General features: G+C 36.2%; 1 protein-coding gene across 4 annotated transcripts in view; it reads left to right on the forward strand.

The window, feature by feature from the left end:
• Positions 1-16213, forward strand: part of LOC138707388 (RNA-binding protein 5-like) — a 132414-nt gene that overhangs the window by 50556 nt on the left and 65645 nt on the right. For all 4 annotated transcript variants that reach the window (XM_069836747.1, XM_069836745.1, XM_069836748.1 and 1 more), the window contains 7 exons: positions 766-839; positions 1951-2064; positions 4062-4173; positions 5665-5886; positions 9900-10132; positions 12062-12175; positions 15998-16130. In XM_069836747.1, the coding sequence (XP_069692848.1) occupies positions 766-839; positions 1951-2064; positions 4062-4173; positions 5665-5886; positions 9900-10132; positions 12062-12175; positions 15998-16130 (1002 nt within the window). The remainder of the gene's footprint in view (positions 1-765; positions 840-1950; positions 2065-4061; positions 4174-5664; positions 5887-9899; positions 10133-12061; positions 12176-15997; positions 16131-16213) is intronic.

Genomic DNA, 16213 nt, shown 5'->3' on the forward strand with positions numbered 1-16213 from the left:
TTTGTTGCATCACGAAATTTGTTTCACATACTCTTTAATCATTTTTCACACACGACTTCAATTAACATGGTTTCTAAGTAACGGAAAATTGTTGGATTACAATTATACTTGTTTCTAAGTATTGTTGATCTGATTTGATATGAACGGTAAAAACAGAAGTTTAAGTGTGATTTACTTTAAGTAGATATGTATTGTCTGAAGGAGAAGAAGCTCTGTGTTTTAAGTGATAAACAGCTGTGAAATATCTGTGAAGAGAAGGAAGTAAGTGAATATTCTAAATGTGCAAGTGACATTGTAAATTAATTTATATTTGTAAGAGGAACAAGAAAGTTTCTTACAAAATGGTAATGTGACTGAAGTTTCCAGGTTTTATTATTGCAAGAAACTGTGATTTCAAGATGAAAATATGAACTTTATAAACAAACAAGGAGCTTCACTTGTGGACTAAGGAAAACTCGTTCCTAAATAGGCAAATAATATATTACTGCTGTTGATAAGATTTTTTTTTTCTTTATTTATCTGAAGGTGTGAGAGCATAGAGAGACTTAAGTATTAAAATAGGTGGCGATTTTATTAAATATGGCAGAAACTATTGATTGTGCAGGTGTTTATTTTTAGTTGAGATTTGTTGTTCCATGTTTTATACTGAAAGTACTTTAATCGTATTTTATTTGTTGTTGATGTTAACAGCCAGTGAGCAGTGTGATGAGGAATTGTGTGTGATATCTGATTTTAACACTACATTGTGTTGGTCCATCTGTGTAGGTGCATCACGAGGCTTTGCTTTCGTCGAGTTTAACACGCTCCAGGAAGCCTCTCAATGGATGGAAATGAAACAGGTATCCTGCAGGCTCGCTCGGTTGGTCGCTCCCTCGCTCAATCGCGCTAACTCGTCCGTGTTGCCAAGTAGTGTCTTTAAACACATGTTTTAATTATTGAACCTACATTAGAATGTGAGGTCGGACCCTCAACTTGAGGCCAGAGAATTAATTGTTCCACTGATGATGGAGATGAATCATAATTCTCAGGTCATATTGCTGCTTCTGATTTGCAGCATACCTGCATTTGAAAGTGCATAAATGACCATTTTCCCACTATTTGTTACATTTGGCACATACATAGTCACCAACATATCAACTGTACTGGACCGGTTATTTGTAGTACTTCAGCTTTCTCTGTAACAAGGTTAAAATTCTGGTTGAATACGGCATTGGCTACTGTAATTTAGGCACTTGTGTGTTTTTTCTGCAAGCATAAATGTCACTTTTAACAGTATAATTTAATTAAAAATTAATTGATTTCTGATGTTGGGAATATTCATTGAAAAGTTAGTGGTCCAGGTACAGATTTTTCAGATTTCCTTTAATTTCTTTATTTTTACCATTCATGCTACGTTTTTCTAAAGGAACTGAGATTGTAAAGTTTGATCAGTATTGATATAAAAATGTATTAACTATTTTTTGCAAGTGTTTTATAATACGAGACAAAATTGTGCCATAAATTTGACTCCCTGTTGAAAAATAAAGTAATTTTTATTTCACTATGTTGTTATTATAATGGTACTACATTCTGTTGTAGGTAATTATGTTGAACATCTTATACATTGAAGCATGCATTTTATGATATGGAGAAATTTAAACCTTTTCTTTTCTAATGATTCTTTATTGTACTGTACATTCAAAGATGTGGATGGCCCCATTATTTAGAACTAGATTGTAGGTATATAATTTGACATATTTATTAAAGTTAAAATTCTGCAACTTCAGCTAAAGCTGTTACATCTTTACAATTTGCACAATGTCACACTTTTCTTTAGAATTAACTACTGAACAACGATGGAGTGGCTCCTATTCCGCTTGGCCTCTCTCTCGAGAGGAGGCTGCAAGCATGGTCGAGCAGGTTTCGGTATCACTAATTGTTTCTAACTTTCTGTCATTGGTTTGCTTGCAGGGAGTGTTAATGCTGCAAGATCAGTATAGAGCTGTGATGCACTTCAGTATTCCAAAAGAAACTCAAATAGAAAGGAATGCTATGAAATCTAGCCAGGACTGGATTTGTATAAAGGTGAAGAGTCAATTATTACTTATATTTCTCTTATTTCGTCACTTACACTACTGCTATGAAGTATTGACTGTTAGTATATTCACATTCCTGTGAGATATGAAAGTGTTGGCTCCAGTAATTTTCAATGCCAGGCACTGGGTGTGTATTTTACGTTTGTTTTTGAGAATATAGGCACATATATTAAAAACATACTTGCACATTTGAAGGGTATATAAAGTGTACAGAGTCTATTCCTTAATACATACTGCAATAATCACAGATGACTGAATAATTTAGTTTAGTGAGGCAAACAAATCAACACTGGAGTGAAGAAAGATGACAAGTAGTCAAGTAAGTGACGTCATATGAACTACTTTCCACACTAAATGCCAAGTTGTGTGCTTGAGGTTTTATTGTTCTGACCAGCAGTGACAACAAGGAGGCCGAAGCTATAAATGGGTTGTCATTGCGTGTCAAAATTTCTGTCACAAATAAATGCATATTTTTAGTATTTTTCACATTTGATAAAATAAAATGTCTCTTAGGAGAAAAATGAGGTGTTTAAGAATAAACAAAGTATTTATTTTCTGGCTGGTGCCATTGATACAGCACGTAGCCTAGATTAATTGCATGCACTTGGTACATAACAAAGACGACCAGGTCAGAAATCATCTCAAAGCAGCATGATTACCATCAAGCAGTGATCATTAATAATGTTCTTGGATGAGTTGGGTGTGGAGAAGGTGTGCAGGAGCAATATCCGCCTTGTGTGGTGTGATGTCAGCTTTGTTTTCGTCAGTGGCACGCAGATACATTGTGAGATTGTTTAGCTTTTAGCAGAGCATGTATTCCCGTGTTTCTTTTGAAGAAAATGTCATCTTTACGTATGATAACACCTGCCCCTAGTACGAACCTTGAACTGGCCTGCATACAGCCCAACCCTCAGTTCCGTTGGCCAAAATATCTGGCTTCACAACTTCAACAACCTGAAAAGAAAAACAAGAACTGTGGCTGGTTGAGTGGAATAACCAATATCTCCTTGAGCTGCAATCCTTGAAATTTGCTGCAAATTTAAGAAATTGAAAGCAAAGATGATTTTTGTAACGAGAATAATGTGCATAGACATATGTTGACTTCATTTCGTAATAAGTTAATGTGATAATAGAGAAATACATTTAAGTAAAAATATTTATGATTGAATATTTTTCCAGTCAGCCTATTTGGATAAAAAGCAGAGCTCCCACTTGTCCTACTTTTGTGTAAAATATCCTACTTTGTCCTATGTTTTAGTAATTTGTTCTATTTTCCTACTTTTTTTTTACCGAGTTTTCATATTCTAGTAAAATAATATTTTACTTTTATCAAGAAGTTTTTATGATGAAGTAGCTATCAAGAATAATATTGAAAAATTAGCAAGACCGGAGAAGAAAGCTGCTGAGAACTGTTAGAAGAAGGGATGAAAAAGTTACAGATGTCATTAAAGAGGAAAGATTTTGCTCAAAAAATGGACATATTTACTAAAAGGTTGAAGGAAATGAAGTTTTGGAGAAGAAAGAGAAAAAATACAATTATTTGAAAATCCAATTTCAGCTGGACTTTATATCAATGCTGACAACAATTTATTTTTGTACTAATTTGTTTTTACCATAGACGTCCATTATATGCATTGCAAGTTAAGGTATATTTTTCTTGTAATTTGTGAGATTGTTTAGTTCTTGAAAGTCTAAAAATATTAAGGTAAATATTTAAGAATTAATATTTTTTTAGAATTAAAAACTGAATATTACTAAAAAATTAACTTCTATGTTACTAGTTAGCGTTGAATGCAATGAAGGGGGAAAGGAACGGGCCATCCACCTCATCTTTTGACTTAGTTGCCTCATGAGTGATGCTCTGTTGGTGTTACGAGAGTCAAACTTGTCTTTGGACAGTTGACTAAACAACAGTAATATTAATATTATTATTTCTTCTGGTGAGAATTGTTTTGTAATTGGGAAATCTGATCGGTTACTTTTCAGTGTGCTGCACACAATTTCAAGCGCAGAGATGCATGCTTCAAGTGTCACTCCTCTCGCCAGGAGTCAGAAGGAGGTGAAGGGAGTGCTGAAGTTAGCATGCAACCAACCCCAAGTACGTTATTGATTCTGATTTATATGTGATTTGTGTGTGCGTGTGCATGTATGCACTCACTTTATATGTTTTCTGTGGCCTTCATTTACATCCAGCTCATTATGTTGTTCATATGTACAAAAATAATTTAATCTTTTGCAGTTCTTTAATGATATTAAAGAAAATGTTGCAGAGGATATAATAAATTTATTGATATTAATTTGTTTAATAAATTTATAAAATGTGATTTTTCTTCCAGGTCTGTTTTCTATAATAAATAGTTTTAATATTTAAATCACTTCTCTTAAATGCATTGGGATGGAATTCTTGGAAAAGGAAGTGTTTCTATGATTAAAAGAAAATGTGAATTCTGTCTTTAAACTTGAAAGCAATTTTATGGTTTTATTACATCACTGACGGTTTTTGAAAATCACCCCTCAACAACAATTACCAGATCCTTGGCACCGGTCTTGACTCCATTGGGATTATTGTCATTATAGCGGCACACCTACGTAAACATTTTGGAATTTAAACTATCCTCTTATGAGAGTGCATTATGCTTTGCAGTTTACTAATGTTCATTCATAGCTTGATTTGGTCGATGATAGATTTCAATATCAATAACATGTTTTTAAGTTCAAAAGATTTTGCTAGAGTCATTGTACTTATTGAAGAAGAAGGGCGGTCTTATCGCTGCATCATGGAGCATCAATTGGGAGTACCCACAGGGCTATCAGATTCTTCAGCGAAAGAGACCAGGCTCTGGTTGAAGTAGGACCACAAGACAGAGGGATGCAGGCTCAAAAGCGAATGTTCGGGTTATAAGGAGATATCAAACCTGCATTGGCAGAACCACATTTCCCATTCATAATCTGGTCCAGTTGACTTCCAAATTTAAACCGTGCATTGCAATGGTTCTGTTCTTGCTGAGTGGCAGTTATCTGCTCTGTTGATGCTTCCAATAGATGAAATATAATGATAAGGCCTTCCTTTTTCAATCAGTGCAATGGCTAGACTTAAAGCATGATATTCACATTGAAACCAAGTCAAATGCAATGGCAGTAATCCCACCCTAGGATTTGATTTGGTAGTCATGAAACTGCTTTAAGTATAATTTAATCACCGGATTCCCCCCCCCCCCCCCAAGAGAAAGCTCACACCTCAGTGTCTATTTAATTAATGATAAAATTCAGACAGCACTGAGGCCAGGCACTGTACATTGCAGGAAATGTTTACATGTCTCCCTTCACTCACGCAGAATTATATACTGATGGTGCCATTAATCACAACACTAAATAAATGTGGAATTTTGCAAAATAATTTCAAAATCCTGTTTCTTCCTTTGACATTAAGAATTTCTTCTATATCACACAATATTAAGTGGACCTCAGATATGTGTAATTAGGGCAGTAATATAATTTTGATTTGATTATAACGAAATTTGAACTCTTAGTAATAGAACAGATAATTTTGTAGCATTAAGCAGGTAATTTTCAACATGTTGATTTGCAGCTGTTCTATTACGAGGGCTGGACGTTCTCTCTACAGAAGATTCAGTTCTACAAGCTATAAAATCCATTTCGTCTGTTCCCATTCGAAGTATTCGTATTGGACAAGACCCTCTCACTAATACTTCGAGAGGCGTCTGTTACTTGGAAATGAATCATGTTATGGATGCTGTGTATATGCACAATGCGTTGGTGGCAAATACACCAATTGTGGATGGTAAGAAAGGTATGTGAAGACTGCTTACTTAACTTCATGTATGTTCATTGCAGTAATATTAATGCTGATCTGTAAATTTTATTTTAATTCTTGAGGTTCCTGTAATTTGCAACACTTTTTGTTTGGACAGCATTGAAATTTGAAACGTGTGTTGTCATCCGGATTTTGTATTTGTGCTCTTGAAATATTAAGCATTCAGACTGTATTATAATTTTTCTCTTTCATACTTTTACACAAGACACATTGAGAAACTAACTACTTATTGACTATTGCAATTAAAAACAAGTATGTGTGCATGCACTTCTGTGGAAGGGAAATAGGGAAGAGGAGACGCACGCACGCTCTATTATTATTAATAATGCATAGTTTCTTACTTTACATAATGAAAGCTAACTAGCAATTCAGAGTAGGCTAAAGCAGTACTTATCACTAAAATATAAAAAAATGAATGAAAATTTAATTTCAAACATCCAAGGGAAAATATTTTCATAAAAAACTATAAAGAATAATAATAATAAGTTTGGACAAGGCAGTGGCATTACGTATTATTGAAATATAAAAAAGAAAATGAATTAATCTGAATTAGTTGGCTATATTAGAATAACAATCGATAATAATATACTATTTCCAGATAAGAATGTGAATCAATGTTATCAAATAGGCTGGTGATACCTATAATGCATCTAAGCCAATTATTTTATAGTGTATTTTGGGAAAGCCATTGATTTAATTCCCAGTATACTCAGTCAATTTAAGAGAGCAGTGTATTATGATAATAAATGATAGAAAGAATTTTAGTTTTGTCCTTTAAATATACAGAAATTTGATCCCAACAAATGTAACATTTCAAAATTCCTTTCCATAAAGAAAGGTTACATTCGTTCAGATCAAATTTCTGAATATTTAAAGGACAAAACTAAAATTCTTTTTATCATTTATTATCATAATACACTGGTCTCTTAGATTGATTCAGCTTATTGGGAATTCACTCAATGGCTTTCCCAAAACACACTATGAAATATTTCTTATAAAACAACTTTTTTCTGGAAGAGGAAGCAAAAACGAGCAAAATTGCATTAAACTTTATTGTTTGAAGAATCTCAAAAAATAACCCCCAGAAATTAATTAAATTGCTTACAGTTCATTCTGTATACATAAATATGACATGCACATTGGCACTGATACTCTTCCACTATTTTCACTTCATTCTCATCTCACTCACTGCACTGGCACTATGACACATTTCATTGACACTATAGAACACATTTCACTGACCGAAACTATTCACTGCCACTGTAAACCATAACTTAATGACGTACACTTCACTGGTACAACACTCCAAATAAAACAATTAAACCCTTATTGTTCTGTAGAATCATACTTAAGGACTGTATTAGCCTGAAATTGCTAGTCTAAAACCTTCTTACAAGCTATTCTAAACTAATTTACAATTAAAAAAATGAAATAACTCTTCATGCTAAATAAATACATGTCACCTTAAGTAATGTAATGTATCTTTTGTAACATTTACACTTTATACAGAACTTTTTAAGTTATTTTTGAATTTTCTTAAGGAGAGACAGCCCTCAAAGGCTGCTGCAGGTAGGTCATTCTAATCATTTATAGTTCGATTTAAAAATGAGAATTTACCTACATCCGTTCTCTGTTTCCTAAATTTGATTTTAAATCATGAATGTTCCTACCCTAGTATGTTGGCTTCTCTATGCGAGCCGTTCCAAACTGATTTCAACAGTAACGAGCATGTGCACATGGATTTTACTGTTTATACATCGAAAACTTCAAACTCTGACTATTTCTGACAAATAGTCACGCATTCTTACAGCATGTCAAACCGTCACAAATCGATTCCTGACAGTCAGAATTGATTTGCGAATCAAGTGCACACCAATCTGTAGTCTTTGTGTAATTTCCATTTTTTCATGAAGGTAATAATCTATATATAAGCTTGCATATTCTAAAGTTCTACCGCATAAGTTATGTCTACTATTATTTTTTTATTCAATAGCTGTAACATTTAATTCTCTGGAAACCAGAGATGGTCGATAAAATCGAATCTGAAGCTACAAATTTAGACAGGATCTCCATACCTGCTCTTTTATATGCAGATGATCTGATTTTGATATCTCGATCAATAAATGGAACTTCACTGCTTGGAGAGTTATTGTAGTCAATGGGGTATGACTGTTACTACAGACAAGACAAAGACAATTACTTAAAAGAATGGGTCTGTATATAGCAGGGATGACACATGGACGTACGCCGGGCACATATTTGAAAATATGAAACATTTAATATATTTAGGGGTTACTTTATCAATGAACGGGAGATGGATTAAGCATATTGACATAAAGAAACGCAAGTGCGGGGTAAAAAGTGCGGAGGTATTGAAATTGATCACTAAAGTGCCAGATATTCCTGCAGCAACATTGAAGCTAGTATACGGAGCTGTGATCAGATCATCTGTGTTGTATGGGGCGGAAATTTGGGGTTGGGAAAATGCGGGAAAATTAAATAAGGTACGGAGCTGTTATCAGATCATCTGTATTGTATGGGGCGGAAATTTGGGGTTGGGAAAATGCGGGAAAATTAAATAAGGTACAAACGGACTTCCTGAAATGAATACTTGGAATTGGCAGAAGCACAGCTAATTGCGAGGTGCTAAAGGAGTTAGGATGATAAAATACTGGTTAAAAATTATATTTGGGAACCAGTCGCTTTTACGGTTGATTTGCTACAAAGTTCAACAAAGAGAGGGGTGGAAAAAAGGGTGAGTTTATAAACTGCAGAGAGGGCTGCATCATATGGGAATGGGATGGGTGTGGGGAAAAAGGAGAGAATAACAGAAGGAATATATGGCGTAATGTGAAGATGCATTTAATTGATATTGAGAGGCAAGAGATTGACTCCAATGTTCGGAAAAGTCCTCACTACATTTACAATCAGATCTTATGCTTAACTGGGGAGGTGTGACTACATACATTTTTGTAATAAAAACAGCAGAGCAGGTTTAGTGTGGCTAAGATAGGGGGCATGCATGGAAGGGTAATAAAATTGTCAACGAAGAAGGGGAGCGCCTTTGTCCGCTGTGCAGAGAAAAGGACTCTGGACACATATTTTATTGCAGTGTGTCAAATTGGAACATATCCAGAAAAAATATCTACCACTCTCGGTGCTAAGTCAGAATAGAAGTTCGCTTGCATGTCTTGACCTCATGGGAAATAGAGAATGGGAACAAAAGACTGTATTGTTCCTCTTGAAGGTAAGACAGATTAGAACTTCAGCTGTTGAAGTTTGTGATGCGAACTGCCGAAGGGAAACTCAATTATACACTTTTATGCCTGTTTAGGTGAGGATATATTATATAATGTGTTTTGTTTGTGCCATTTTTGTTTTAATCTATGTGTTCTTTTGGAGAGTGGTTGAAATATAATTGAAACAAATATTAGATAATATAAAACGTTCACTTAATTCAGTACAGATTATACAAACAGTGGCTTCAATTCTTAAATGAACTGGTTGCAATTAATAATGTTTATTTTTAAACGCTTAAACTGATTTTGAACTATGTATTATAATTCGTCAACAACAGTCTTAAGTATGATCAAATAAGCAATAGATTACATAAATAATTTAGAATGAATTAGGGAGACGAGAACTTTCGCCCATTCAGGCATCTTCAGGTTTTGTGTTTACTGTTTAATTACCCAATTTGAACGAGATTACAGTACATCAATATTACTAATTGCAATCTGGAATTAAAACAACAAAATACCTTATCGACAAAAACAATTAATAGATATGTATGAATGATTTGTAATCCACCCAATCTTAAAGCAACAGTAAATAAATGACTGCTCAAAAATATCCCTGCAAAAAAATATTCATATGGCTAGTACTCCAAAACGTTTACTATGTCTTAGTGATATATATCGGCAAATATAGACATTTTAAAACCTCAAATAAGCCTGGTGTAATCCTTTTTACTATATATTTCTTTCCAGTTCTTGTCTCATATCGCAAAGCACTGCAAAATTTGCATGGCAACATAAATTCTTCTGGTAGAATGGATGATTCAATAGCACAGCGTACTGCAAGTGGTGATCTGACACAGTACACATTGGAAGATATTCCTCGTCTGGCTGACTACAGTGCTTCCTTGTATGCAACTTCTCCAGCAGAGTATACAGCCTATCAACAATATTACCAACAATACTACCGAACTCAAATTTCACAGGCAAGTGCACACAGTCATCTTATTGGAAGCTAAGAGTACCATTACCACCACAACCATCACTACTACTGCTATTACTCCATTATCACTACCACCATCAAAATCAGCACACTGATTATTGCTGCTACTACACCAACACAGTGACTGCTACTGCTGCTACTACTTCATCATCACTATCACCATCACCTTCACAATCAACACACTGATTATTGCTGCTACTACACCACCACAGTGACTACTACTACTGCTGCTGCTACTTCATCATCACTATCACCATCACAATCAACACAGTGATTATTGCTGCTACTACACCACCACAGTGACTACTACTACTGCTGCTACTACTTCATCATCACTATCGCCATCACCATCAACACACTGATTATTGCTGCTACTACACCACCACAGTGACTACTACTGCTGCTACTACTTCATCATCACTATCACCATCACAATCAACACACTGATTATTGCTACTACTACACCACCACAGTGACTACTACTACTGCTGCTACTACTTCATCATCACTATCGCCATCACCTTCACAATCAACACAGTGATTATTGCTGCTACTACAGCACCACAGTGACTACTACTACTGCTGCTACTACTTCATCATCACTATCGCCATCACCTTCACAATCAACACAGTGATTATTGCTGCTACTACAGCACCACAGTGACTACTACTACTGCTGCTACTACTTCATCATCACTATCGCCATCACCTTCACAATCAACACAGTGATTATTGCTGCTACTACAGCACCACAGTGACTACTACTACTGCTGCTACTACTTCATCATCACTATCACCATCACAATCAACACACTGATTATTGCTGCTACTACACCACCACAGTGACTACTACTACTGCTGCTACTACTTCATCATCACTATCACCATCACCATCAACACACTGATTATTGCTGCTACTACACCACCACAGTGACTACTACTGCTGCTACTACTTCATCATCACTATCACCATCACAATCAACACACTGATTATTGCTGCTACTACACCACCACAGTGACTACTACTACTGCTGCTACTACTTCATCATCACTATCACCATCACCATCAACACACTGATTATTGCTGCTACTACACCACCACAGTGACTACTACTGCTGCTACTACTTCATCATCACTATCACCATCACAATCAACACACTGATTATTGCTGCTACTACACCACCACAGTGACTACTACTACTGCTGCTACTACTTCATCATCACTATCGCCATCACCTTCACAATCAACACAGTGATTATTGCTGCTACTACAGCACCACAGTGACTACTACTACTGCTGCTACTACTTCATCATCACTATCGCCATCACCTTCACAATCAACACAGTGATTATTGCTGCTACTACAGCAATAATCAACACAGTGATTATTGCTGCTACTACAGCACCACAGTGACTACTACTACTGCTGCTACTACTTCATCATCACTATCACCATCACAATCAACACAATGATTATTGCTGCTACTTCTTCATCATCACTATCACCATCACAATCAACACACTGATTATTGCTGCTACTACACTACCACAGTGACTACTACTGCTGCTACAATGAACTCATAGTGTATTTTGGCGTTCTTACGTTTTAACAGCAAACCTAATTTTGAGCAAAGTTGTGTTAGAATGTATAATTTAGTTTTCATATTTTCCCGTTTTTAAAATAAGTGTAAAAAAAAAACGAAAAACTTATAATTCTAAGTAAATCAACATTGAAAGTATGGAATCTTTTTGTGGGACCTGAAAAAAAATTTGAAAGATGCATAAGAAGTTTTAATGTACCATGCCAGGTCTTCCTCGCACATTGATATCTCTAATTACAATTTTAATCTCGGTACATACATGTGCTGAACACTTTATAATACGATATTGGTTTACTTTGTGTAATGCAGGGTAGCACCATCACTTTGCCTTCCCAATCCCAAGCAGATTGCGTAAATGCCGCTGCAGCTGTAGCACAATCTGCTATTCAACAAGTGCAGGCTGCCAAAGAAATCAAGAAACAGGTAAACCATGATGTTGCTTAGTTGAGTTCATATTGAAGTACTGTAGTGGTTTTGATTTGAAGGATGTCCACAATACTGCCGTCTTTGACTGAAGTTTTTAGTTCTTACCCTTAGCACTATTATGTCTCAGAATAGTCTGTGACTTCTTTCTCTCATTGAATAACGTTTTTATTTTGGAGTGTTTGTATTTTATTTGTAATTGCACTAATGTTGGAAATTTTTCTTGTAATTTTGAATCTCTTAGGAAATTTCTTAGCAAATGATAATTTGCCATTTCCCATTTTTGTTATCTTGGTAGGTATATTGAACAGTCAGATGACAGCTGCATACGAAGAGTACTGCAGTTTAATCATGGTTAATTCATGTAGTATTACATTTTACAATGTAGTTTTGTTGAGGATTAAGTCATTAATTTTGATGTGCATTTATCTCATTCGAGCATATAATAATTATGCAGAATGGAAGTGAAATAACCACGTACATTGAGGGGACTGGTATAGTACACTGAAAGGAATAAAAACGTATAATATATTTTGTAATGAAACATACGGTTAATTAGAAAATTTAGTTGCAAATTTCAGCAGTCCGGCAACATTGCTGCCAACCTCTAACCTAGTGTAATCTCTAAAGCCGCAGTGGCTACGAAAAACATTACGTAAATTTACTTACTCACCTCCGTTTTCCTATTTAATGTTAACAAGAATTAAAAACAATGTTTTTATGTTAGCATTATTAGATGACATCTAAGAACCTTGGAATTATTTTAAGCATTTCAGTTCACCTATAGAAAGTATGACATGAACTTTCCAGAGGAGATGTTCAAAATGACTAACATTAGCTTGTACACATGTTTAACACCTATTCAACCAGTTCTGACGTGTCCTTGTCAGCATCGATCTATTACACTCGCCTGTAGTTCATTTTCTATATATGTCACCCCACACATAATAATCCAGGGGGTTGAAGTCTGGTGTTTTGGTTGGCTGATCCAATTGTTCTGGAATTTCCTTATTAATGCACTTGATGAGTGATCTGGTGTGGTGCACATTTGTGGAGTAACCACATCTTCCTCTTTGTCTCCTCCTCGTCTTTCAAAAGTTTAGGCAAATCATTCCTCTGCCTTTCAAATGAGGTGGAAGCATGAAAGGACCATATAAGAAAATCTCCTATTACACCAGTCCATTCATTGGTAGAAAACTTGTGCTGGAAATTTCGTGGTTGGATAGTGTGCGCATTTTCCACAGCTCACGTGTGAATGCTGTGAAAGTTTGTGAAACGGGGCTCATCGATCACCAAGCTACGAGGCAAGAATTTGACGAGTAGGGCTCCTATTGTCCCAAGAACAGTGCACACGATCTTGCGTGTTGACATGGTTTGTTTGAATTTCTTTTTCCTTGGCACTGCAGTGTGCCTCCATTCCATGGACTGCTGCTTCGATTCAGTTGTCATGTGAGACACCCAAGTCTCGTCACCTGTCACGATATGGTCAAGAAACTCATCGCCTTGCTCACTGTAACGTGTGAGAAAGCTCAATGCACTGGAAGCTCGTTTGTTTTGTGTTCCTTGGTAGCATCTTGGGTACCCATCGTGAGCACAATTTTCGATATGGTAATCGATCTGTCACAATTTTGTAGAGAACACTCCGCGACATTTGTGGAAAATTCAAGGAATGCGAAGAAATTGTGAACCTCCTGTCCTCATGAATTTTTTCATCGACAGCACGCACCAAATCGTCATTGATCAAAGATGGCCGACTGGTACACTGCTCATCATGCACAGAGATGCGGCCCTCGTTGAACTTCCTAACCCATCTCCATCACTAATGGCATCATCACCATACACCTCACAAAGTTGACGATGAATGTTAGCTGGTTTGATGTTCTCAAGAAATGGATAATAGACCGCATCTCACAGTCGGCAGGGTGCTCGATCACTTCAAACATTTCAACTGATCACAACTAACCACACACACGGACTGAAGCTCTAAAACTGCATCCACAGCTTGCCTGAGGACTGAAGAAGAAAACACGCATGCGCAAAATAACGATTGCATCAATGCGACGGCTATAATTGAAAACGGAACTTACTTTAAGAACACGCCTCGTATTTGCTACGAAATCTGCATTTTGGGCACATTGATGGAGTAGCCACATGGACATAACCACTCTTGTAGGTGCTGGACAAAGCGATGTGGTGACTGCTGCATCCAGGGTTTTCCATCTGTTGCTCACAGCAGTCTAGTATTACACTGACCATATCACAGACTGCAATAAATAATATTTCTGGATGAATTTGACATGTATCTCTCCAGATATCGTTTTGCATAAAGCCATTAAACTGCATGGGAATTACATCTTATTTTGCAATAAATCAATAGCATATGAAGATATGTGTTTGTAAACTTTGGCATTGCAACATCTGATACACACGTGTACTAAATATCAGCAATTGATATGAAGATTGTCAGGATTGTCAACAAACTCCTGGTTCTCCTCATAATACTGATGGAAGAGGGCGAGGAACTTAGGTCTGTCTGCCAACGTGAAGTTACCCCAACTCCTTCTCTGACTATAAAGTTAAGATGCAAGCTCTTTGCATCGACAGTGGCTTCAAATTAGCTGTATCTTATTAAATTTACATGAAAACCGCCCACTCTATTGAAGTATGCTTGAGTGATATTACTTCTTTATTAGATTAGATTATCTATCGACATGGACAAAAATCACGATCCTACTCATAATACAATCAACTCCAGATATAGTGAACCTCTGCAGGCTTGCATACGAGTATTTCGTTCACTATATCCAAAGTGTCTCTCCCCTAACTTTAAATGACAGAAATGAATGGAATTGTGAACAGGAAGCTAAAATATTTCCTTTTTGTGGAATGGATTAAACTGTATACTGTTACTCACAGTTGATTTACTTAAACTATGCTGTCGACACATGTCCGTTTGCGAAAAACCACATTCATTGTCACTTACAATATTCATCTTATCTTCCAAAGAAAACACTTTATGCTTCGACATTTTTATGCAGTACCAGTACATTCACTGTTGGAACACTAGATCAGATAGAAATGACAATGGCCAACGCTGTTATGGTGTGACTGTGTACTCAGCCTTGGAATTTCGAGGGTCACTTAATGGAAACTGGGAGGGGGTTGATGGAAATCTTACCTTCATTTATGCTCTGGACATAATGTCCGCCCCCTTTTAATAAAAGAAGGCAATTTCATTTTCCGTTGTTTTCATGCTATCCGTCAATGTTTCTGAGAACAGAATGCAACCCTCTGACGGTGGAGGATTAGAGTAGAGTGTCTGAGAACAGAATTTCAACCCTTCGACGGTGGAGTGAGGCAAGATCGTCATGCTTTGCCTGAATTTACAGTACAGCGCATTGTCTAGAAGTCACTAATCCTATCTTTGTCCTTTGACCAAAGGAGTAAGAAATTTAGAATGTTGTTCTCTACATATTCTTTCAATTTTATACAAGAAGGTCTGGCTTCAAATAACAAATTTGTCAGGATACAAGGTTCACTATAACCGAAGTGAGGGTTCACTATGAACGGAAATATTAATGTACGTGGGTCAGGACCAACGATTTAGGTTCACTATATGCAGAGTTGACTGTAGTTACCAAATAAGAAGGTGTTAAACATTTGAGATTTTTTTTTTCTTTTTTAGAAAATTATTAACTTTCCACCAGTATGGATTACACTTTTTTGTTATATACAACGTCAGCTCTTCACTCTGGTTATTTCTCTTCCACCCTACATGTGGGAGTTATCTGTTGGTTGTCATACTTCTCGATGTTTCATCAGATTGAGGTGCCTCAGCTAATGAAGCCAGAAGACAAATTGGCATATGAAGTATTGAAAATGGCACAGATAAAGACTGGCGGCACTCCTCCTGCAGCTGCAGCCACTGCACAAGTTGGTGCTCATAAAAAATGCAGTAAGTACACTGTTAATGTGATCCATATTTACAACATTTCGAACATTGACTTCATCTTCGTCTCCTGGTGAAAGTAGGGGTTG

This window comes from Periplaneta americana, chromosome 10 (genome assembly GCF_040183065.1).
Source record: "Periplaneta americana isolate PAMFEO1 chromosome 10, P.americana_PAMFEO1_priV1, whole genome shotgun sequence".
NCBI lineage: Eukaryota > Metazoa > Arthropoda > Insecta > Blattodea > Blattidae > Periplaneta > Periplaneta americana.